The sequence below is a fragment of the Panthera onca genome, chromosome X (assembly GCF_046562875.1).
Source record: "Panthera onca isolate mPanOnc1 chromosome X, mPanOnc1 haplotype 2, whole genome shotgun sequence".
Lineage (NCBI taxonomy): Eukaryota > Metazoa > Chordata > Mammalia > Carnivora > Felidae > Panthera > Panthera onca.
In genome coordinates, this window is record NC_138357.1 from 117672079 (window position 1) to 117698416 (window position 26338).

The following is a 26338-nucleotide window of genomic DNA, read 5'->3' on the forward strand; positions in this document are numbered from 1 at the left end:
TGAGATCACAGGCCCCCAGTGGTATGGCTTTATTCAGGGCAGTGCGTAGATCATTATTGCCCATGGTGGCAAGTAAGTTTCAACTTGTCAACTGACTGAATAACTGTTGGGAAGTGTTGTGGCTGAGTCCACACTCAGAAGGAAAAAGTTCTGAAGTAAATTAACAGTTTCTGTTGTGGGTGTAGGATGGATGAGTGGCTACGACAATCTATCTGGCATCTCTGATTTGTAGTGATGGAGGTATTATTGCATGCACATCTTTTTTTTTTTTTTTTTTTTTTTTTTTTATTTTTATTTTATTTTTTAATATATGAAATTTACTGTCAAATTGGTTTCCATACAACACCCAGTGCTCATCCCAAAAAGTGCCCTCCTCAATACCCATCACCCACCCTGCCCTCCCTCCGACCCTGCCCTCCCTCCCACCCCCCATCAACCCTCAGTTTGTTCTCAGTTTTTAACAGTCTCTAATGCTTTGGCTCTCTCCCACTCTAACCTCTTTTTTTTTTTTTTTTCCTTCCCCTCCCCCATGGGTTTCTGTTATGTTTCTCAGGATCCACATAAGAGTGAAACCATATGGTATCTGTCTTTCTCTGTATGGCTTATTTCACTTAGCATCACACTCTCCAGTTCCATCCATGTTGCTACAAAAGGCCATATTTCATTTTTTCTCATTGCCACGTAGTATTCCATTGTGTATATAAACCACAATTTCTTTATCCATTCATCAGTTGATGGACATTTAGGCTCTTTCCATAATTTGGCTATTGTTGAGAGTTATTGCATGCACATCTTTTAGGCAGCCCTCATAAACATTACTTACTGTAGGCTACTGACAGTTTTCAGACAGAAGGGTCAAGATCATTGTTGCTGGTCAAAACTTAAGGGGAGAAACTTTGATGTGTTGATGAATTCATATGCTTTATATATCAATTAAAATGAGGATAGTTTAAGATTCTCTATGAAAAAGAGAATATCTAACCTGAAAGGTACATGGCCCAGTGGCCGCTCCACCTTTTTATATAGGTTGGCAAGGGGAGTACCTAGAGGCAGAGCTGAATATGACTGGGTGACACTAACTGGCAGCCAAATAGAAGATTAAGGGTGGAAAATACTGTTCCATAGAGCATGGCTGCAATAATGTTGGAGAAAATTATAATTTGCCTAAACCATGAAAAAACTCTTTTTAAAAAAAAATTTTGTTAATGTTTATTTATTTTTTGAGAGAGAGAGAGAGAGAGAGAGAGAGACAGAGTGTGAGTGGGGGAGGGGCAGAGAGAGAGCGGGAGACACAGAATCCAAAGCACGCTCCAGGCTCTGAGCTCCAAGCTGTCAGCACAGAGCCCAATGTGGGGCTCGAACTCACAAGCTGTGAGATCATGACCTGAGCCGAAGTCAGACGCCCCAACCATGAAAAAACTCTTAACAGCCAAGCAACATTGGAAAGAGTTAGATCTAGGAAAGAGTTAGATCTAGTCTAGATCTAGGAAGAAATATCAGTAAGGTCTTGCTTTTACTACCTGAGACTTTTTTTAATGCGTTGGTCTTCATGCACAAGAGGAGGCACACAGGCACACGTGCATTCCATTTCAGAAACTGTCCTTTAAATTCTTAAGATTATAAAGTTGGCAGAATTACACTTCCTCAGCTTGTCTAAATTAATCTTTATTTCTAAACAGTAGTGATTAACTTTTTGTGAACTAGAAAAATGTTACCCTGTGAATACAAAGATTAAGTTCATAAATGGTTATGGCTATTGATTAACCTACAAAATTTGATGAGCCTTCCAAATACCGTAGCTTCAAATTTCTTTTCATCTTAAAAGGGGCATAGGTATGGAAGTGGAGACAAAAATATTCCAAAGCCCAGTGTTCCTTGTTTATCTGATACTAGAAGTTATTTTTCTCTGACTAGGAATGAAAAAAAAATGCAATGTACCTCATGAATCTTCATGTTTGCATTGTTGAGCTTCTTCAAACGTCAGTTTATGATTCAAATAAGTAAATTCAGTTCTATTAAGTTATCAAATAGTCATGGGCCATGAGAAATGCAAAACTGAACCAAATATAGTCCTTGTTCTCCAGAACTTTAAAATTTGTAGGGCACAAAAGTAAATCATATTGTCAATACATACATGTACGAATGTGAACAAAATGCCATGGGAACCTAGGAGAAGAAGAGAATAAAAAATGGATTGGACAAGTGTAAAACAAATAAGAACGAATAAAAAAAAAAAACCTGTAACAAAAACAAAACAAAGTTTTCTCCAAGGAAGTGCTCATCGAGATAGACCTGGAACAATGACTAAGATGTTTAAAGGTAAAAAATGAGGGGCGCCTGGGTGGCTCAGTCAGTTAGGCGTCTGACTTCAGCTCAGGTCATGATCTCACAGTTTGTGGGTTCGAGCCCTGCGTCGGGCTCTGTGCTGACAGCTCAGAGCCTGGAGCCTGCTTCGGATTCTTTGTCTGCCTCTCTCTCTGCCCTCCCCTGCTCATGCTCTGTCTCTCACTCTCTCAAAATAAATAAACATTAAAAAAATTTAAAGGTAAAAAGTGAAAGCTCAAAGTATTGAACTAAAGAAAACAGTGTGCAAAGAAGCACAAAGGACAGAGGTGGGATGAGACCCAGTGCAGGGATTGGCAGGTAGGATGGCTCAGTGGAGGATGGAGAAGGGACATCTGTGTAGATGCATCTGAAAAGCCAAGTCAGATTCAGATCTTAGAGGCCAAGAAGTTTCAATTCCCAGACTTAGGCCCTGGGGTGCTAGTGAAGATTTCAAGTGGGAGTGGCTTCAATTGAAATGACAAGGAGAAGAAAGACAATGGAAGGTAGAAACAGTATTCATTGACAATGAATTTTTTTAGTTTTTGTTTTTGGGTTTGTGTTTTGTTTTGTTTTGTTTTGTTTTGTTTTTATATTCTCAAGTTAGTTAACATACAGTGTGGTCTTGGCTTCAGGAGTAGAACCCAGTGATTCATCTCTTATGCATGACACCCAGCACTCATCCTGAAAAGTACCTTCCTTATTGCCAATCACCCATTTAGTCCATCTCCCACCCACCTCCCCTCCAGCAACCCTGAGTTTGTTCTCTGTATTTAAGTCTCTTATTGGGGCACCTGGGTGGCTCAGTCGTTTGGGCGACCTACTTTGGCTCAGGTCATGATCTCATGGTTTGTGGGTTCGAGCCCCACATCCGGATCTGTGCTGACAGCTTAGAGCCTGGAACCTGCTTCGGATCCTGTGTCTCCCTCGCTCTCTACCCCTCCCCCACTTGTGCTCTGTTACTCTCTTTCTCAAAAATAAAGAAACATAAACAAGTTTTTAAAAAAGAGTCTCTTCTGGTTTGCCTCCCTCTCTGTTTTTTATATTTTTCTTTCCCTTCCTCTATGTTTATCTGTTAAGTTTCTCAGACTCCACATATGAGTAAAATCATGTCTTTCTCTGATTGACTTTTTGCTTAGCATAATACCCTCCAGTTCCATCCATGTTGTTGCAAATGGCAAGATTTCAATGACAATGAGTTTTAAATGTGCCTACACTTACTAACCTTGGGCTGTTGTACTGACAGCCAAAATGAGCCCAGTGCTCCAGCAGCCAGGCAGTTATTCTTTCTCATTAGCCATCTTAATAACAAGATAAATGAGTTTATTTTAATAGTAACTTCAGAATATGGTATGACGTTAATATCTTAAAAGTATGAAGTATGCTTGATTTTACACACACACACACACACACACACACACACACACAGCGTACAGGTGCATACTTGATTCCTTTATATCTCTTGTTCTTCCTTTTGTGAGTAACTTCCATTAACCCAAATACAAGGAAAAGAAAGTTACCAAATGAAGGCCTAAGTGATATTTCTAAAGTTTGTGGGATGTTTAATAGCATCTCTGGCCTCTACTCACTAAGTGTCAGTAGCATTCCTCCCCAATTTGTGACAACCAAAAATGTGTCCAGACATTGCCAAAATGTCTTCTGGAGGGAAAAAAAAATCCACCACCACTCCCTGCTGAGAACCCCAGAGTTAAAATATAATATTTTTCACTATAGACAAAAATACTTTATTTCCCCATGCATCTTAATACTGACAATTTAAAATGAATAAACTCATTTTCTTACCTCCTAATTATACTGAAAATATTGGACTAATTACTACAAACATCTTGATATTGTTTATCATATGGTATATCAATTTTATTTCAATTTAAATGGTAAAAGATCACATTTATTCAGAATTCTACAGGGCCACCTGGGTGGCTCAGTCAGTTAAGTGACCAACACCGTCTCAGGTCATGATCTCATGGTTCGTGGGTTCGAGCCCCGCATCGGGCTCTGTGCTGACAGCTCAGAGCCTGGAGCCTGTTTCGGATTCTGTTTCTCCCTCTCTCTCTGCCCCTCCCATGCTTGCCCTCTGTCTCTCTCTGTCTCAAAAATAAATAAACATTAAAAAAAATTTTTTAAACTTCTATTGTGGAAAATTGAGTGGAGCCACTAATTTAAAAAGTTCAAGCTTTTGTCTTATAAAAAATTTCTGTGTTCAGCTGTTAAAGGTTTTTTATATTTTTAATATGTCACAGCTAAATACATTTCCCAAAATCCAATAAAAACATGCAGAGTAACATCACATTTGAAATAATTTCACAGTTTACTAGTTTTAGGTGTTACAGGTTTACAAAATGCATGTTTGTGACCATGAAATGGAATAATCAGGGTCAACATTTCAAAGGGACATTCGTTCTACCTACATGTTGTTTAATTGCAGATAAATGGATGTATATATGCCCATGTGTTTACACCCCTGATGAACTTTAAAAGGTAACTTGTGTGAATCAAAAGAATGACACACGTGTTTCCTTTTTGTGTGATGTCATATTTAATTTACCCTCCAGAACAGTAGATCAATATTTATGTGCTGAGAAACTGCTTTCCAATAGTGTTGTGGAGTATGAAAAAACATGGAGAAATCAATTTCTTTATCCTGTCTCAGGAGACTTGGTGCCTTCTGTATTGCTCATGGCAACAGTAATCTCAACATTTTATCTTCATTCTCTAAACTCTGAACATTAGAAGTAAATAGTAACGTATTCAGAACGATTGAAACTGCTTTATTTGTCATCGTTACCACTGTTACTGATAAATTATTAAGCTCCTATATGTGAAATTGCAGAAATGTGCATTGTATGAAGCAAGTTTGGTATGAATTCTCTGGAGCTTTAATACTTAAAATTCTGTGTGAAAATAAAGAGCAAGTTTGTGCAAGATTTTTACAAGTGGAAGAAAAAAACCCAGTATGTTAAGAGGCAAGAACAATAGTATCTAGTTCTACATTCCACCTATTTTATTAAGCTATCAAGCTCTTTAGTAAGTCATTTTTAGCATGTTCTAAGTGACCTTGTAAGAGTTTTCGTATTTATGTTGAATTATTGACAATGTCTTATTTTATCATTATACTTTTTCTGTTCACCTGACAGGACTATAAAAAAATTGATATTTTTCATCATTTTATTTTTGGCTGCTGTTAATTTTGCTACAAATACTTTTCTAAGCAAACATTGGGATATAGAAAAATTGGAACTATAATTATAGACTTTTCAGAAAATAAGTATGAGATCACTGTATATCTATATATTTCTTGTCATCTGTCCAGAACAGTACTCCAGGGAAAATTCATGGCCACAAATATTTTCATTATTAAATGAGAAAGATTAAAAATACCTCAGCCTACTTATCAACTCAAGACTTATAAGAAGAACAAGCAGTATAATGAAGAAAAGCAGTATAATGACAACAGGAGTAAGGACGTAATGAAAATACATAAGATGGATGACTCAGAAAGCAGGAAGAAAAGACTTGAAAATTAAATCCAAGATCTTGTTCTTTGATTAAACAACAACAAAAGTAGACACACCTCTGGCGAGAAGAATGGAAAATGAGAAAACATTAATATGCATGCTGGAAAATACAGGGAAATAGGGCAATGAATGTAGATACCTTATGGGAAATACTGTATAAAGTCCGTGAGAATACTGGAAAATCTTGATGAAATAAAGGTTTTCTTGGAATTTGTAAACAGCCAGAATGAACTAGAATTATGAAACCTGCAGTGTGTGACAATATAAGAAATGAAAATCTTGAAAGAACTCTTCCCCCAAAATATGTATGGCCCAACTTCTCCAACTCTGCATTTCTTCTGCATTTTTTCCCCTGCGTTTTAAAGTATTTGTAAACCTAGACGATGTTAGAAATCTTTTTATACCATTTTCAAGATGGTAATGTAAGGGCCAGAAAAAAATAAACTTCAAGAATCAGCACTTGAAAAGAAACCTGAATGATATTCTTCTATGAAAATAGGTTTAAAAACCTAAGGAAAAACACAGCAATTAAGTCCAGGAGCATGTTAAAAAATCATCAAACTAAGCTCATCTAAGGGTTGGATCAATGTAAAGAAATTAATTTTTTTAAGTTTATTTATTTTGAGGTGGGGGGGAGGGGTGGAGAGAGAGGATCCCAAGCAGGCTCCAAGCTGTCAGCACAGATCCTGACGCAGGGCTCGATCCCATGAACCGTGAGATCACTTCCTGAGCCAAAATCAAGAGCTGGACACTTAACCAACTGAGCCACCGAAGCACCTCTAAAAAATTTATTAATAAAATGCATCAAATGGTAAAACCTCTAGGATCATAGTAATAGATGTTAAAAGAGCAGTTGATAAAATTCAACATCAGTTATTGATCAAAATAAATTTTAGTAAACTAGAGATAAAAGGAGACTTTTTACCTCACAACACATTGAATTTGAAGTGACCCACCAGATCCTGTGAAAAAGCAACACTCCATTAGAGTAAGGAAGAAAACAAGGGTCCATGTTATTCCACCATTACTGTTGTGATGTGCTGCTACAATGAGACAAAACAACAGCATCACACAGGAACACACAAGAAGATCCAAGGCTAAGGCAGGTATGTTTCAGCTCTTAAAATATATTAACATTGGTCATTCACACCAGTGGTATTATGGATAATTTTGTATTTTTCTCTTTCGGTTTCTCTGTATTTTCTATATGGAATTTCTATTGCTCCTTTTTCCCCTGTTATTTTTTAAATGAGACAACAAACATCTATAAAGTATAGAATAGTGAAAGTAAAGTATAGCATAGGGAACATAGTCAATATAATTGTAATAACTATGTGGGGACAGATAACAACCATACTTATGGTGAGCATTTTGTGATGGATATAAATGTTGAATCACTCTTTGATACACCTGAAATTGATATAATATTGTTTGTCAACTATTTTAGTAAGGGCAGTTTTTTACAAGTCTATTAAGCACTAATAGACTGGCACAAAGAAATTGTTTAATAAATGGCTAACTTTATTTTCAAAAAAGAGAGAAATCATAATTCAAAAAGGAAGAGGATTTTTTTTTTGCTTTTCAAAGAATGGCTTAACTACAGATCAGTATTTTACTATCTTCAATCCTAATCACATAAGTGACTATGTAAGATCAAAAGAGACATGTTTGATTCTTTCATGAAGTTAAAGGCTAAAGCAAAGCTGAATCATATCTGTCTCCAAAATGGCTTTGTTCCCTGATGCAAATAATTAGCTTTGTTAAAATCTCCACATACTGGCTTTTCTATTCTCCTGATGATTTTATCCAGTCTAACATTTCCCAAGATAACTTCATCTAGTCTGACTTTGTTTTCAGGGGTAAGTTACGTGAGCTCTTCCTTCTAGGAAATTTCCATTTCACTTAATAGTGAAATTGCTAGAATGGCTCTAATTTTGGCTGTCTCTCCCTCTAATACAACTTTTCCTGGCCCTGTGCCCTTGCAACCAAGGTAAGGAGAGACTCCTCCAGGTGGCGTCACCAAACAGAAATGGGTCATCTATGATACAATATCACCCTATCCAGGAGGGGGAAGTGGTAGGACTCTCAAAGTGTTGCAGAAGTGTGGCTGTTGATCTTTTTCTCATTGTTGCTTTGAAAGTCCACATTTTCATCAGGGTCACCCGATCCAATTTTCCCACTCATGATTTTCAAGCAACGAGGTGGAACTTGGGGGCTGAATTCATGAAGAGGCAGCATGGTAGAGAGGAAAGCCCAGACATCAACCTGCTAGGGCACTTCTGTTGGCAGCATCTATAAAATGCCCACTAGGGGAGACTCTCTTCCACTCATTGTGGCAATCCTCAGAGCATCTCTGCGGCTTTGCTGCAATTTCAGTTTTGACCGATGATGACCAATGCAGACACAGTGCAGTTCAGTGTGGTGGAGATAGGGTTCCAGTGACACCCATTCCTCTTCCCCCATTGCCACCAGTGCCTTAAACACCAGCTCCTCAGTTCCCTCACGTGTGAGATGATTCGAACAACAGCAACTGTGAGGTGCTACTCTGAGGGTGACAGAAAGAATCCAGCACACCCAGTTCATGGCAGGGGGCTCTTAATGACAGTTCTACAGATGCACTGACCAATGTAGTGGCTAGTCACACGTTCTACATAAATTAAGAGAAAATTTGGTTTCTCAGCAGCAGTAGTTCCATTTCAAGTGGTCAACAGCCAGCTATGTCTGGTGGCTACCATATTGGATAGTACAGATACAGAACATTCCCATCATCACAGAATGTTCCATTGGACAGCGCCGCTCTCTATCATTAACTTGGAATTTACACAACCAGCAGAACTCAGGGCTGACCAAAATGATTCCCTTTGAAGTGGAAGTTCTCTCGGGATGTTTATCTGTGGAGGTGAGAGTCAGGTGAGACCATTCTTGGAAGGGCGTCCTTTGTTCACCAGAGATAGAAAGGAGTGCTGTTTGTTTTCTAAATTAGGATAGCCTATCTATGAGCCAGCTACTTCAGCCCTGACAAGATAGAAAGTTGAGGCCAAGGAAAATGTCCACCGTGCACTTAGCCAGACAACGACAGAAAGGGCAGGGGAGGATTCTGACTTTGAGTCAGCAGAGGAAACCCAGAGTTCAGAAAAGACAGCTAATCTGTTTTCCAAACAGATTTTCGTAAATAACTGACAGGAGATGGGCTGCTTCTATCTGAGTATTAACCCAAATAATGCGGTTTAATCATTAAATCTTGTAGGTGGTGGCTTGATTGTTTCTCTAATATTCTAATCCGGGTCACAGAATGGCTAAGGCAGCTTTAAGTGGAGGGTGGATATTTATCCCTGCTTTTGCCTTGTGTTTTCCACTCTGAAAGAATGTTGTGCCTGCTCTTTTTTCTGGTGACTGCTATTCATGCTGAACTCTGTCAACCAGGTATGTAGCCTTGAAACTTAAAAATAGATTAACAGTTTTCTAAATGATTGACAATAAAGACCTCTTTATTTTTCTAAATCTGCAGACGTGTTGTGGCCTGAAAGTTGAGACTATGACGGTTTTATGAGTCTGAAAGAAAATTTTAAACCCTGTAAGGTGATTGTAGTTAAACTCTCAGGAGTATTTGGGGCAATTTCGCTGAAGTTCAGCATTGTGTTGATTTGAGTTGGTTAAACGTTTGGTCTTCTGTTTTGGCAGATTTTTATCATCAAATGCTGCTCTTTTTTTTTCTTTTTGGCAGATGGAGAAAATGCTTTTAAAGTAAGACTTAGTATCAGAACAGCTCTGGGAGATAACGCAGTAAGTGGACAAACTGTGTGTTCATTTTTCATTTTGTTTGCTAATAACACTACTTTCTCTTGTAATGAGCCTCTCTGTATAGTTATGTTAAACTTGTTATATAGATTAATTTGAAAGACCTCAAATCTGATACTGTGTTAAAGAAAAAAAAATAGTAAAATAGAAATTATTAAAAAATGATTTTGCCTAAGGTATTGAATCTGCAGTGCTAGAAATCTGCTAGAAAATCTGTGAGGTTTTGTATTACACAAAACAACTGTGCAAACTTGAACATTTTATTTTTATTTATTTATTTATTTATTTATTTATTTATTTATGTTTTGAACATTTTAATCAAGCTGTGGAGCAAAGGGGTCCCAGTCAGGCCCTCAGGTCTGGTTTGGGCTCTGCTCCTCACCATTATGGTCATGTGAATTTTCTGAGCCTCAGTTTTCTAGTCATTGGAAAGATGGCATGGTTCCACCCATATAAGACGTTTCATAGCCCAAAAATTTTCTAATTCTAATGTGCAGTTTCTTCAGTTCCTCTCAAATATCAAAGTAACACTATGAAATATGTGCTTATGAAATTGAAGTTAAAAAATACTCATTGGGCTCAGGTAGCTGTAAGTGCAATAAAGCCTGTCGAATTAATAAGATGATTCGTGTAATTCTAGTTTTAGTATCCCCGTGTGGTCTGTGAAAATTTTCCCCAATAGAAGGCGATATTAAGATGTGTCAGGGTAGAAGCAATCAAAGAATGCTACAGGTACTTAGAGGTACGTATTCTGTTTGCAGGCCAGTTCACCAATATATTATTTTATTCACCCAGTGAGAAATGGTCATTGTAACAGGCAGCATTTATTGAGGATTTAGTTTAGTTTCCAGCGGGGGCCCTTCTGAGCACTTGACTCACATCAGTTCACGTAGTGCTCACAACAACCCTCTGAGAAAGGTAGTACGGGCATTCCCGTTGTCACTGGGTGAATGAGAAAGCCGAGGTGTAAAAAATGAAGCGACGTGCCCAAGATCTCAAGTCAGCAAGTGACAGAGGTGAGATTTGAACCCAGGCAGTCTGACTGTAAAATTGACTGTCTCTACCGCAGAGAGTAGATTGTCGGTTGCTTATCCCAGGGTCCTCTGAGGCAGGCGCCATGCTGAATGCTGGAGACACAATGGCAGATAAATCAGATCTGTCTCTGCCCTCGTGGCACTTACGCTGTTGGGAGGATTGGTTGTCCATCAAACATTCAGTAAATGAAATGGAAATGTGTAGGCTTGACAAGTATTGCAGGGAGGAGAAGCACATGGGGGCTTTGGCCTTGTCAGGGGCGTTAGTGCTCGGCACTTGCTGTCAGGTCTAAAGCATGAGTGCAGGTGAGCCAGAGAATAAAAGGAAAAAGGGCAGAAGGAACAGCACGCGCAAAGGCTTATTACAGGAGGGAACTTGGTGAGAGTGGGGGATGGAAGGAAGGCTGGGGCATCGGCAGCTGTAGCAGTGGAGTAGAGCATGGCGTGTGATGGGCTTGGGCAAGAAGGAGAGATCAGGCTGAAGAATGTGTGCACTGCGTTAGGAAACTTCGCTATTATCTTTAAAGCAAGTGAGGGTTTTATGGAAGAGATGTTTTGGTAGAATTAGTGTTTGGAAGACAGCGGCCACAGTGTGGAAGGCAGAGTGGAGGGGATGAGAGTAGAAAAGAGGAATGGAGAAGGAGTCAAGGATGAAGCTTTAGTCTCTAATTATGCAACTGAGCAGATGATGACCCACCTATGAGTCAGGAAACCAGGTGCAGACAAGAAAATCATAGCTTTAATTTTGAACTTGTTGAGTTTGAGGTATTATTGATGAATAGGCAAGGACAGAGTGGGCTTGAGATCTACATTCCTGGGCCATTTGCATTTCGGTGAGAGTGGAAGCCTGGACTAGATGACAGTTTGAGGGAGAAAGTACAGAATGACAAGAGGAGAAGGTCCAGCATAGAGCTTTGAGGTTCTCTAAAACTTGGAGCCTTTGTAGAAAACGGTGAACCCGCCAAAGGGGCAGAGGGGCAGGAGGAAAAGCAGAATGAGCATTGCAAAAGGGAAGAGAGTGCTTCAAGTTGAAGGAAGTGTTCAGGAGTGTCAGATGCTGTTGACAGGCTGAGCAAGCTGAGGCTGAAGGCCGCTCATCATGCTGCGTCATGTGGAGGCCACTGGTAACTTTAGAGAGCCTTTTTGTGGAGTGGTGCAACTGGAAAGCAGCTGATGGAGGGAGTTGAGAATAAGTGGACGGTGAGCACGTAAAGACGTGAGTATGACGACTCCTTTGAGAGTGTTGGCTGTGAAGGGCAGGAGAGAGACACCAGTAGGTGAGGAAGAACGATTGAGTAAAGTAATTTGGTTCTGGTGTTGTAATGGGGAGGCTTGAGCATTGCTAAAAGTCAGAGTCCAGTGGACAGAGGAGAGGGGAAACGGTTATCTTTCAGATCCTGAGAAGGGCAGAGGGAAGTGTTCCTAGTAGAAGTGGATGCAATGGCCACTGATGGGAGGAGAAACACCGCATCCGGCCTTTCGGGGAAGGAGGTGGATAGCATGTATGTCTATAGCAGGAGTTTTTTATTTGGTGTCAGAAAAACGGGGGGAGTTTAAATTGGTGACTTGAGTATATATCTGTAAATTAGGAGATAAGAACATCTGTGTGAGTGTGAGGTGTGAGGGAAAGCACTGAGTTTGGTGCAAGGGGAGCCGAAAGAGGTCCAAGATAGTCACTGTGAACCACGAGAGAGAGAGAAACTGGGAAAAGTTTTCAATCAGCAATAATCGCGCCTCGGATAAACCTCATTGGCTACGATACTGCCACTGCGCAAAGCTGGAGAGAAAACTGATGGAGAAACCTAAGGGATTCCCAGGCAATTTGGGAGTAGGACATCATGAACTTAGAGTTAAACCAACAAACCCTGTTTTGTGACTTTCTCCATTCGTACTTGATTACTCACCGCAAATATGTGGTTAGCCACATCAGTTCACTAGGGCTGCTCTAACAAAGTGCCATGAACTGGGTGGCTTAAGCAACAGAAAATTATTTTCTCTTCGTACTGGAGGCTAGAAGTCCAAGATCAGGGTCTCAGCAGGGTTGGTTCCTTCTGAGGGCTATGAGAGAAGGATCTGTTCTAGGCCTCTGCCTTTGGCTTATAGATTGCTGTCTTCCCTCTGTATGTGGCTGTGTCCAAATTTCCTGTTCTTGCCAGGACACCAGTCATACTAGATTAGGGTCTACCCTAATGGCCTCATTTAAACTTAGTCATCTCTAAAGACACTGTCTCCAAATATGGTTACATTCTGAGGTACTGGGGGTTAGGACTTCAACATATACATTTTGCGGGGACACAGTTCAATCCGTTATATGCGCACACACTCAAGTTTCCAGCTAAGAAAATGGAAAGAAAAATTGTACCAATGTTAATAAAGGAAAGGAAGCTAAGAGAAGTAGTCAGTTTATGAGGGAAGAGAGAAAGGGAGGAATGATGTATATGTCCTGTAAATGTCCAGGATGGGATGTCCAAATGGACTATTTGTTGACGGGTTACTAATACTGCAGACTGTGAAGAAGATGATACGATGGAAAATACACCACACTTGGAATGATAGAATGTCCAAGAAAGCCTATCCTGAACATTATTGTGATATGATTTATCTGGGTCTCCAGTCTTTAGTGTATGAGTAAGGTGGGGGCGGGGGAGAGAGAGAGAGGCAGGCACTGATTAATACCACGGTGGCCACAATTAAATTGCAACGGACCATTTTTCATCCTATGCCTTTTTACATTTTCTGTTTTACTTCTCTCTTAGTATGCCTGGGATACAAATGAGGAATATCTCTTCAAAGCAATGGTGGCTTTCTCCATGAGGAAAGTTCCCAACAGAGAAACGACAGAGTAAGTACACAGTAAAAAATCTTAATTAGTTATTTGCAGTAGTATTTGAGGCATGCATTAATTCCAAATTCTATCTTGAAAGTAATTAGTTAACTTCATTTTTGAAAAGGATCTCTACTTTAACATTAAAAAAACTTTTGTAATCTAGCTCACCTTACAGTTTATATCATGTTCCAACGATGCTCTTTGTTCAATAGGTGCTATGATGATAAAAACTTCTAGAGGTAGTCATATGTCATAAGCTTTTTATACATTCCTATTGTATACATATAATTTCTCTTGTAGATGGATAGATAGATAGATAGATAGATAGAAAGGAAGGAAGGAAGAAAGAAAAAAAAACTCTACTCTCATCGTATTAGTTTGCTAGGGCTGCCATAACAAAATACCACACCCAGTGGTGGCTTAAATGCCAGACAGTTCTGGAGGCTGCAAGGCCAAGATCAAGGTGCTGGCAAGATAGATCTCATTCCAAGTCCTCTTCTCTTGCCTTACAGATGCCACTAGAACTTTGTTCTCATGTGACCTCTGTTGAGGGGGCATTGGAAGGGGGCGGAGAGTGAGTTCTCAGGTTTCTCTTCTAATGAGGACACTACTTCTATCAAGGTTGCACCCTTATGACCATATTTAACTGTAATTATCTCCTCACTGGCCCCATCTCCAAATACAGTCACATGGGGGGGTGGGTTCAGGCTTCAACATAGGAATTTTGGGGAAGGGGAACAAATAAGTCCTTAGCACTCATTTTGGAAATAAATATGTATAGGTTCATTCCACTGTTGATATCTGTCATAGCATCTTGGTTATTTTCTTAGAAGCTTTAGTACAAGTGTTAACAGTTTTACATTTTTTCTATTCTTCTGTATTTGTGATGTCCTTTCATGTCTATTTGTGATGCTGGTAACACTCCTGGTTTCTGTCTACTCCCTCTCTCCTTCTTCCCCTCAAGAGGAGAAAAGGCTGACCCAATCGGTGAGCTGGAAGGAGAAGCTGTCTGTGGCTCCCTTCTCTTTAGGACCTGGCTTGCCCTTAGACAGCAGGTGGTTTTCTGTGCTACTCCCTACACTGAGTCCAGAATTAGGCCCTGCATGGGCAGGCACATATACCTGTATGTTCTGTATAGCCTTACAGGTGTATGTGCTGTTTACAGATGAGGACTGTTGCTGTTGGTAGGTGCCATATCATATAGGGTGTTAAATATCTTGCATATTACTCCTGTATGTGCGATGGGTGTACATGGGACACTGTAGATGAATTTATCTCCATTCAGGATTTTTTTTAATTAGGAAGAAAATTTTCCTGCTGATTAAAGCTGTGTCCTCCAACCTGGCCTTTCATTTTGGTCTCCTAGCTGCTTTATTCTTTTGTCTAAATTCTGTAATGATTCAGAACCTGACAAACAGGATCACTATTAATTGGCATACCTGAAACCCATAATATATGATGCATGGACTGTGACTATGAAGAAGGAAACAGAAGAATAGAATTTGAGGGAGCAAAGTAAACATATGATATATGTATTTGTGTGTACACACGTACACATAAATATTTAAAAATAGGTAATATATTCACATGATTCAAAAAATTAGAAAAAGGAGGTGTAGGGGAAAAGAAAATTGTGTCCAAAGTGAACTCTACTCCTATTTTATAGAGTTGCAGAAAAACATATATTTTTGTGTTTATCATCTGCCTTTTAAGCTGCAGCACTCTTTCCACAGTTGTTTATCATAACCTTTTTCAAAAAAATGAGGTGATTGCTTTGCAGAAATTTGAAAAGGAAAAATATAAGAAACCCCCCCTCCCCCGATCATCTTACAATGCAACCCCCAACCCCTGCAAATAGTCTCTTTATCCTTTCCTTTTCTTGTTCAGCAAGTTTTACACATTGTTGTGTTCATGGTATTGTTACTTCCTCTGGGTGCCTATGTTAAACGTTGTAAATGACTACATTAAACCAGAAGTTTCCGATCGTTTGGAAAAGTTAATTTAAACATGTAACATTTTAGATGAATTTAAGGAATTCACTTTTGAATTTTTCTTTATGAACTTAGGGCATTGTATACGTCTGTGAATATCTGATCTTGTTGACTTGCAAACATGTTTCACTTGGAATTGGGTGCACGAGATATACGGAAGCCTTTGTTGCCAGTGTCCTTTAAACAAGTGAAAAAGTGCAAAACTTTATCAGGGGTCAACAAATTTTTTCCTGTAGAAGCACAGGCAGTGTGAGAGCCAGCAGTACTGCTGTCGGGAGGCTGAGTGATGAGGGCTGCTTAATGAACCAGGACGTGTTTAAGATGCAATTCAGTAGCTGAGCCCCATTCTACATGCACTGCTGTAAAGAAGGCTGCATCCTTCCGTGAACGGGCTGCGGCTGTGGGAAAGGGCAGCACAAAATGCAAGACGGGATTGAAAACAACTTTGCAGAGAGGCTGCCTCTCGCGAGTGTGGTGGCTGGATGGAAGACACCAGTAGCCTGGCTACCGGGTCAGGTTTTAACTCTTCTGCCTTAGAGAGGCCTTTTGGTGCCAGCGAGGGACAAAATAAATTCTGCAGGGGAGCTGCTATGGGATGAATTGTGTCCCCCCCCCCCCCAAAAAAAAATTCATGCGTTCAAGTCCTAACCCCTCATAGCTCAGAATGTGATTGTATTTGGAGATAGGGTCCTTAAAGAGGTAATTAACGTAAGATGAGGTCCTGTAGGTGGGCTTTAATCCACTACGAATGGTGTCCTTATAAGAAGAAGAGATTAGGACACAGGTGTGCACAGAGGAAAGCCCAGGTAAGACGGGAGAGGGCAGCCATCCACAAGCCAAAGAAAGAAGCCCCAGAAGAAATCAACCCTGACCACACCCTGATCTGAGACTTCTAGCGTCCAGAATTGTAAGAAAATACATTTCTGTGGCTTAAGCCACACAGTCTATAGTATTTGTTACAGCCGCCCTAGCAAACCCCTCCAGCGGCAAATACCTATTTCCGGGATGGCTTCAGGGATCCAGATCTGCGACATTCACTATTTCTTTACTTATTTTTCCTCGTTGCTTATTTTATGAATATTGCAGAAAACTTGAAGATACTGAGATGTACAGAATTGAAAATGTACAAAGTAGCTCACTAAAGATAATCAAATAATAATCGGAATAATGGATACCCTCATTTTCATTCCACCTGTTATCCGGTCCTGGCTACGATATCTCTTGTATCAAGCTTGACCGCCTCCTGTGACACAGAGCTCAGTATGTCCTGAGGATGCTTTTGCATATTTGGAAACCTACGATTGATATATCCTTGATCCAGTATGACCTTGACTGACTATGCAAGAGGAGGTTTTTCCTAGAGAGAGGTCCTGGCGGCGTTCACACAGGACTGGTAGGACACTGAACGGGTCCAGTCACCCTCACCCAACCGCAGCAGGCAGTGGGAGAGAAGGCTAGAGGGTCAGAGAGGCAGGGGGTGCGGGCCTGCAGAGAGGCTGTGACATTTCCACTCCCTCCCGCATAGGACAGGCACAGGCAGGAGTGAGTTCCAGCACGTACACACCATGCAGCCACGTGGGGTGCTGACAACTGGACCCATTCAGATGAGGTGGTGCCCATGCCACACTAGCGAGTATGTGCTTTGAGTGTCACCGTTGCTTGTGTCCCTGTCTGCCTCGAGTCAGGTAGAGAATTGCTCACCGAGAGTGGAGCTGTCTGTAGAGGAGAGACTGGCATATGATTTCCTGTCAGATGCTCCCCCACGTGCATGATGGTGAAGCCAGTCACTGAGGCCTGCCTTGTAGCTGGAGAAGTCTCAAGGTGGAAGGCGGGCTGGAGCTCCTGTCATTGGGTGGGAGAGGACGGTTCTGCAAGGGGTCTGCCCTTGAATGGATTCCCGGGAGCAAGCAGAGGCTGCGGGAGGGAGCTGGATGGAGTCCCTGGCTTTGGGGCTGAGAACCAACCTCAGGGCAGGAGGAGGCAGGGGGTCAAGGCTGGCAGTGCACCACTGGAGGCCGAGCAGAGGGGGGGATGGAGGAAGTTGATCAGAGTGCGTCGCCCGCGTCAGGGGAAGATGCGGTGCAAAGGTCTCCAGACAGGTCCCCGGACGGCTCCCCAGGGGCCCCACAAGGCGCTCTGAATGGAGAACGCGAGGAAGCCACCTCAACGGAGGACCCCGAACGGTGAACAGCCAGAGGGACCCATAGAGAGCCCTAAGGACAGAGAACTCTGCTGTTTCCGTCCCTCGTGCCCGCAGCCCTCTCCCGTCTCCCTTTCCATCCCTAAATGAGCGGGATGAAGCAGGTGGGGGGCGGAAGGGACACGTGCGGGGGGTGGGGTGGGGAGGTAAGTGTGCACAGAGACTACATCAGTGGTGCACTCCACTCAGGTCAGCACTGCTGGACGGAGAGAAGCTGTGTGTCAGGCAGGAAGACCGTTTTGATCCGAGTTTTGATTCACCTCCCCTGATCTTTTTAATAAGGAGAAGTGACTGGAAAGCTACACCATTTGCTTCAGATGCCGTCAAGGAAGAAGGAGGCAGAGCTGACAGGGCAGGGAAAGGCAGAGGGGTGAGAAACAGAGACCTGTTTCTGCCCCGAGGTCTACTGAGGCCAGCCTGTGGACTGCATGGCTGTGCTGGAATCCGTAGAGTTGAGGAAGCTCTACTCAAGTCTACTGGGTGCTCGGCCCTGACTTTAAGTTGATGGATAAAACCAGGTCCCACGCAGCATAGCGCCCACATTGAGGAAGCAGGGCGTGGGAGAAGTGGTAGGCAGGTGGACTGAATGTGACCAAAACAAGACAGTTCCTTCAAAGTCATTACTTAAATCTTGACATCTTGCTTTTCTTGCTACTTCCTGGATTTTCTTCAAGGCAGAATAGAAGATGTATGGAGAAATTTCAAAGATAGAAAGTTCTGGGTTCATTAGATCAGACTGTGTGAAGATTTCTTGTGAATTTGAAGAAGATGGCAGCTAGATGTTTTCAAGTGATTACAGTAAGGCTTAGGCCAGATTTACTAAAATAGTTTCACAGAAAAACTTAAATGTTTGAAGGCATTTTCTGGAGAAATATAATCTAAGGTTAAACTCTAGTCTAATTCCCAAGTCAGCTGGGACATTTACCTGCCCAGTTTGCTTAAATATTTATTGGCTTTTAGGATAATGTATCATTTTGAGCAACAGAGGGAGAAGTCTACCTCAGGCATGCCGTTTTCTTTCCGATTTTCACGGTGGAGAGCATGGAATGAATTTCTCCCTCTGCCTAGTTATTCAAGGACAAGTCTTGTGATCTCAAAAGGAACAACGTGCTGTTGTGTCCACGGTAAGGGGATTAATGGTCTTGTGCTTATAAAACAGCAGCCCAGCTCCTATTTAGGCCTTTGGTTTCCAGAAACAAGAGGCCTGATTCTTACCACCCCTTGGATGCAGGTGGCCCTGTCTGGCGCCATTGAGGAGAAATGGCAGTGGAGCCAAACCGTAGAGGATTAGTATAAAACCAAGGCTTTCCACACTTGAGGAAAGGGAGTGCACATTTTTACCTTTTCAGGATTTGCTTGAGAAGCCATTAGGGTATATGTAAATGTTATTACTTCATAAGAGAGTTGGGCAAAGTGATTATTGAAGCAAATTCCAATAATTGCAGCAAACCCATCTATATTTACAATTTCAAAAATGTAGCATTTCCCTTTAGTTGTGCTCCTGGCATTTGAGTTTAGTAATTAGTTTTTAAATTGAAGTATAATGGACCTACCACATTGGATTAGTTATTGGCAGACAACATAACGATGCAATATTTGTGTATGTCGCAAAACGATCGCCACAAGAAATCTAGTTAACATCCATCATTATACATAGTTTCAGAATTTGTTTCTTGTGACGAGAACTCTTAAGACGTAGGCATTTCAGGGGCGCCTGGGTGGCGCAGTCGGTTAAGCGTCCAACTTCAGCCAGGTCACGATCTCGCGGTCCGTGAGTTCGAGCCCCGCGTCAGGCTCTGGGCTGATGGCTCGGAGCCTGGAGCCTGTTTCCGATTCTGTGTCTCACTCTCTCTCTGCCCCTCCCCCGTTCATGCTCTGTCTCTCTCTGTCCCAAAAATAAATAAAAAACGTTGAAAAAAAAATTAAAAAAAAAAAAAAGACGTAGGCATTTCAGTTTACTTAATACATCAAAATAAACTTTACAAAGACGTGCTTAGCTCACTAGGTGCTTGTTGTTTGATTAGGGTTTCATTTTGTGTAAATCTTCGAGGACGTTCCATGTGGTCACATTTGGAGAAAGGCCAGGGAGAAGCCACACCAGTGGTACATAAGCCAGAATGGGAGGAATTTGTATCCTTTGGTCGCTAAGGACATTACTACTAAAGTCTGTAGGACCAGTCTTCATGTTACTTCCATTTTACTACCAGCTTCCCTCACAGTTACACTTCCTCTCCGCTACCCCTATCTACACCGTGTATCAGGAGTCTTCTTATGCGAGAGAGCTCGGCTACTATTGTGTTGTCTGAGTATCTGTGGTTGTGTAAACAAAGTTTTGGGGAAGTAACCTCCCTCCTTTCATTCCCCCCTTTCCATTTGGTCTTGGCCCAATTTACTTTCCCAGTTTGTCTCTCAGAATATCATAGAAACAATGGAGTTCATTTCTCCATTCCATTAATTCATCCACCCATTTCTCACTCACTCACTGAGTGCCTACTCGGGCCACACCGCAGGAACACAGGGGCTCGCAGCGCAGCACAGACTTGGGCCTTGCCCTCCTGTCCCAGGGCCCAGAGAAGGTTTGTGCTGCAGACAAACTGAGTATTTTGGATAGTGTCCCAGGTGACCCCACAGCTGATAAAATTAAAGAGGGTGTTCTTTGCCTGGACACAATGAAGTTCATATCAGGACAGGGATTAGAGAACCTCCTGACACAGACTGTGGACAAACCACATGAAATCTAGAAGCCCTTTGCCCTCCCGGCCGTCCTGGGTCCATTCTTAGATGGGGTATGGAATCTTCGGAGTCAACTCAGACATCTCGGGAAGTATTGGCCTGTACTTTGGTTTTTAATCTTCTCACTGGTTCAAGACACCGTGACCTTGGTGTTCAAGGGTCTCGCCACTAAACTCCTGCACCTGGCACTTATGAGAAGGGTCATGGAATCTAAGAGCCCTTGCAGCAGGAACTCTTTTCCTCACCATCCCTGACCATATTGGCTAATGTACGCCTGTTTTCGGTACACATTTGTGAGTGAGTGAACCATGCTTACCATCCAGGCCTAAGCCACAGGCCTGTCTCTTAGGGTACAGTGGACACAGGAAGCCACTGCTCAGCCACCCATTTCTGCTCTTCTTCCATCCTCGTGGAGACTCCCCTGATGGCCATGGTGTCAATGGCCACAGTGGCAGTAGCTGTGCACTGCCTGGGTTTTCTCTTCTTGGGCCTCACTTTCTTACTCTTGGGGGAACCAAGACATCACAGTTCATTTCTGCAAGCATCATCCAAATAAGGAGGCCACCCCAGCCCACGGGTGTTTCTCTGCCTTCTTCTACAGCCTTCTCCAGAAGCAGGGCGTGCTTTTCCCTGGCCTTTGCCCACAACCTTGCTAACTTAGGGCGTGCCCTTACTCATTCCCGCTTCAGTGCCTGGATCTGAACAAAAATATCAATACTTCTCAGCAATTATATTTCTGTGGTTGGTATCTGTTGAGCACAGGGTCACTTTTGCTTGCTAAAAACCCTAGACTTCTTTTACTGGAGGAACAACCATGTGGGTGGGATACTTAATGTTCTTTAGTTGAGGACCCTCAGCAGCCACAATGATTCCCCTTTGCGCTCACACCCAAATTGGACAAGTGATGGAAACGGTGCTTCTTAGGACTCCAGCACACTTGGAGGCTCCCCGATAAATCCTTGATACGTGTGAACACGTAACGGAAGTCACGCCCAGACATTTTACATAATTAAGACCACCCTTATGCCGATGGATGCCAGTGTCTTGCATTTGAATGTGACTCTTTTCATTTTCAAAGTACATTTGCATCTATTATCTCTTCATCAATGAAAATAGTAAAAACTATTATTGATCCACTGCCTTGTCTTATTCTTATAGATCATTTTACTGTGCCCTGGCAACTTTAAAATAACGGCTTTGTTCCTGTATTTGTGTACGTAAATAGAAAAAATATATGTATTTACAGAAGACTTGCAGAGAAAATCTAGACAGATCCTATGTATCAGTGGTCCTCAACCTGGGGGGATTTCATCCCTCCAGTGTGCCCAAGGATATTTAGAAGTGCCTGGAGGTATTTTGCTTTTCACAACTGGATATGCTACTGGCCTCGAACATGTAGAGGCCAAGCATGTGCCATACGTCCTCCAGAAGAATAGACAGCCTCCCACAAGCAACACTGGCCTTGAACGTGTAGAGGCTGAGGATGTGCTATACATCCTCCAGAATACACAGCCTCCCATAAGCAAGACTCATCCAGCCTAAAATGTTAATAGTTCCGACTTTGAGAAACTCTGCTCTAGACTCTTCCCCCGTTTCCCTGATACTATCATGTTAAATAACTGTGATAGATATATCAAAATTAAGAAACTATCATTGGTTCAATGTCACTAAAGTATGGAACTTTTCAGACCCTCTTCCCTTTTCGACTAATGTCCTTCTTATGTTCCAGAATCTATGCCTCTGTAGTGACCACTGTAGTGATGAAGACAGTTTCTGTATCTTCCTTCCTTTGGTTTTCATGACCTTGGTCAGCCTTGCTTTTCAAGACCGTGACACTTTGGAGGATTTTTATAAGTGCTTCCTATGTGGGTAGGGTACTGACCCCATTTAGGTAGCACAGGAGAAGGGACTTTGCCTTGTTTACAGCGCATTCTCTGACTCTCTGAAGGGGGAATGCCATGAAATTCATGTTTGAACAGTAATTAAAGAGGCTTTAGATGGAAAGAAAAATGTAGGCAAAGTGTCCAGGTGACCTCTTATCCGCTTTTTGGCCTCCCCTATGTTTCCAGCAATATTCCTTTGCATTTGTTGAAATTATATCAATGGCATGTGCTACACAGAATATCCCACTCCCCATCTTTTCATTCACCAGTGTATTTCTGCAATGCAACGTGTTGTAAGACTTGTAGCTCTAGTTCAGTGATTTCCAACTGGGGGTGATTTTTGTCCCTCGGGGGATATTTGGCAATGCCTGGAGGCGATTTTGATTGTCACCACCGGAGGCGGAGGCGGGCCTGTTGATCTGTGGGCGATCGGGGCTGGGTGTGCTGCTAAACACCCTGCCCTGCACAGAATTATGTGGCCTGGTAGTCCAGGAGTGGAGAATCCTTGGGTTGTTTCTTTCCTTGAGTTCGTGGAACAGTCTTCCCTTGGCAGAATGTAGTGCATTTACTTTATCATCCCCTACTGGTGGGCATTTAGGTTATCCAGTTGTCTGCTCTGACAAAGAGTGCTGGGGAGAACATCCTCGCCAATGTGTGTGTGTGTGTGTGTGTGTTGTGTGCAAAAGAGTTTCTGGGAGGCACACTATGCTCCAGGACACACTCTCAAGTGCCACCGCAGACTGGCTGGACGCGTTCACACCCTCAGCACTGCCTCGGATGCCGATTCTCTGCGTCTTTACCGGCATTTCGTATTATTTAGCATTTTCATTTTTGCCAACCTGAGGCACTTAAATGAGTAGCTTATTTTTTTTAATTTGCATTTTCTGATGATTCACGGGCCCAGTCTTTGAATCATTCACACCACAGCATGCTACGAAATTGGGGGACGTTTTTTCCTAGCATGTACCACTTCAGTCTGTTGTCTCTGTCTTTGCTGTGTTTTAACATAGCACATATTGGGAGACCAACCTGGCTGTTTCTGCCAGTAGAGGTCACTGTCCCTCAGAGATTCTCTGCCAGTGGTTTTGTCTTTGTTTTTGAGTGATTCCCCCCAGCGCCTGCCCCGCCCCGGAATATTTGGCAATGATTGGAGACAGTTTTTTGTTTTCACAATGTGTGTATGCTGCTGGCCCCTCGGGGACAGAGGCCAGGGATTCTGCTCAAACCCTATAATGGAGAGGACAGCAGCACCCAACAAACCACAAAGAATTATCTGGTCCCAGATGTTACAGGGCCAAGGTGAATTCACAGTGTAGACGCAATCCTAACATATGTACATCTGAAAGAAAGACAGTGACATTCTCTGTGATCATAAAGTTGTCTATTATTTTTATCTAAAACAAGAATGCCATTTTCACTTCACAAAGTGGGGAAGTAGGGGAGAAGCATGCCTTCCCGATGAGTGTGGGAACAGGTGGGAGGACTCGGTGGGCACAAGGAAGGCAGAGGTTTGGGTAGCTGGAGAGCTTCTTCAGTGTGGGCTCTGCAGGGTCAAGGGAGTGGGTCTGGGGGCTTGGTGGAGCCGCCAGCTGCGGGGGAGAGGGCTGACTGGGGGTGTCAGGGACCCATGTGGGGGTAGGGCAGAGTGAAACAACTGTGGGTTTGAGTCTCAGGAGGTGGAGGTGGCAGGGCTCTGACTCAGGATACGGGGGAGACATCAGGCCACGGGAGGCCCAGGCCCTGGGGAGTACTGATCTGTTCGGCAGCCCAGGCCATGGCGCTGTGTCCTTGAGGCAGGTAGGCCCGGGTCGGTGTCCTCTGGGGCCCTGCTGCACCAGGAGCAGAGGCCTCACAACGGAGGCCCAGGCCCGGGCACAAAGGAAGGGACCACTCTGTCTCTCCATACAGGCCTGAAGGAGGATGGCCTGGCCCCCGGTCTCTGCCTCTCTACCTTGGCCTGGAAGGTTCAAAGCAGAGAGGTGCTCCGATTCTTTTTTTTGCTTTCTTGCATTGGCTAGGAGCCCTCAGCGGGGCCTCCTTGACATAGGGCCCCAGGGGCTCCTGGATAGGCGGACATCTGTAGAATCTCCCTCTGTGCTCCACAGGAGTGAGTTTAATGGTCACCAGGCTCCAACTGTGTGTGGGGTTCTGGGCATTCCCCAGCCATTTCATCAGACTCTTGTGATCACTAGAAAAATCCAACCCCATGAATATCTGGAGGGGTGGCTTGCGGTGAAAGCTTCTCCAGGCCTTGGGGACCATCATCCTCCAGATTCTGGCATGGTCCCAGCAGGGTGGCACGGTGGGGGTGGGCTGGCTGCAGACCCAGGAGAGGCTACGGCTCCCATCCGGGCCCGGGCGGCAGCGGGTGGGCCTGGGCCAGGGGGAACCTCGCTTCTGGGCCAGGCATGGCAGTGTGGCCATGGCTGTGCCCAGGTAGCTGCCCATGATCTCAGTGCAGCGGGGTCGGGACCTCTGAGGAGGAAATTCGGCTTCTGTAGGTTCCCGAAGTCTGTAGTTGTGAAGCATGCAGAGCTAGGAGGATCATTGGCATCAGGCACAAGGACAGCGCGTGGGGTCACTCGTGGGGGCCCTCTGGGCACGGGGTCGTGCCCGTGTGGGGCCAGCGCCCCATGGATGTGGCAACTGTGTGGGGCGTTCCCTGCTGCTGAGGGCGGGGTTGGGGGGAGAACCTCCCACTTCCCAGCACTGGTCCCAGGCGCTTGGCTCCAGCAGAGGGGCCAGGAGGGCTTGGCTTCTGTATGTGACATTGCAAGGGAGAAAATGGAACAGTTTCTATCAGGTCCCGAAAATTATAGAAAATCGACACAATGGCCCTGTCTTTATTGTGAAAATGAACATAATACACCTTAAAGAACATTCGCTCTTTTAAGGAAAATGAAGTCAACTTATTAGTAAAGCGGATATGTCTTTCATTCTTCTAGAATAGTACCTGATGTCAGTCACCTCTGCAATCTGAAAATGGTGAAAGCCATTCAGGATTTATGTTTTAGCGTTTTAGCACTGACAGTGTTTATTTATGTGGACTCTCCTATGATTTTCAACCTTTATGCCCTTCATACATTCCTATATAGGTCGTCTCCATTCTGAACACTTAGGCCATTTCTTTCGTGTCGCTTCTATTGGTAATCTGTGTTTACAGAGTAGAATGAGGCACATTTCCAATTTACGGTTGGAAAGCAGGTAACTGCAGAGACAGTGTTCAAAGGCTGCTGGTAAATTGATTATAGCACTTCAGTTTGGAAGTCTTTTATTGAGTTGGCTCCAGTACTGGAGTAGGAGAGGGAGGGAAACGTGGTCAACAGAGGAAGCAAGTATTGGATGAAGAGTGGCACCTGATTTGTCTGGACCCAAGCTGTAGGCGGCTGAATGAGGAAGACACTAAAAAGACCTTGATGAGGAAGTACAAAAGGCTCCTGTGGCTCAGAAAAGTGGCCAGTGTTGAAGCCCGCGTGCTGTCAGCTAGTGGGTGATGCGAGAATAAGATCCTTAATGCTCTACTGTGTAATTTTTCTTGTTTTTTCATTTTGGTAGATCCTTATTTAACGGATGATCCCTAAATATGTGCTTTTCAAACAAAGGAAATTTTCTATGCTAGTTTTTTCTTAATAAGACATTTCTTCATAATGGTAGACATGACTTCATTCATAGCTAAGACACGTTTTCAGACAGTTATAACACCAGAGTGGATGTTCTAATGTAATTAGATATTATTTACTTACAATGTATTTTTTTCCCCCATCATCTGCAGAATTTCCCACGTCCTAGTTTGCAATGTAACCCAGCGAGTGTCATTCTGGTTTGTGGTTACAGATCCTTTGAAAAATCACACCCTTCCTGCTGTTGAGGTACAGACAGCCATAAGGTAATCACCGCTAAATATGTCTTCTACTGGTAAATCAACTTGTTGATGAGTTTGCTGTTTTCATAGATTTTGAAGAATTCTCTCTCTTCTTACAATGACTTATGTATTAATATGTCAAAGATTTAATT

At 42.9% G+C, this 26338-nt stretch overlaps 1 protein-coding gene and 1 pseudogene across 2 annotated transcripts in view; one reads left to right on the forward strand and one right to left on the reverse strand.

The window, feature by feature from the left end:
* The first annotated feature begins 5486 nt into the window (after nt 1-5486).
* Nucleotides 5487-26338, forward strand: part of CLTRN (collectrin, amino acid transport regulator) — a 35682-nt gene continuing 14830 nt past the window's right edge. Inside the window, exons 1-4 of one of the 2 annotated variants that reach the window (XM_081792522.1) lie at nt 5487-6964; nt 9583-9641; nt 13447-13532; nt 26097-26210. In XM_081792522.1, the coding sequence (XP_081648648.1) occupies nt 6907-6964; nt 9583-9641; nt 13447-13532; nt 26097-26210 (317 nt within the window). In that variant the 5' untranslated portion in view covers nt 5487-6906. Of the gene's footprint in view, nt 6965-8886; nt 9282-9582; nt 9642-13446; nt 13533-26096; nt 26211-26338 lie in introns of those variants that run through there. The other variant, XM_081792521.1, reaches the window with a different exon arrangement.
* Nucleotides 12386-12469, reverse strand: LOC145714809 (U4 spliceosomal RNA; annotated as a pseudogene).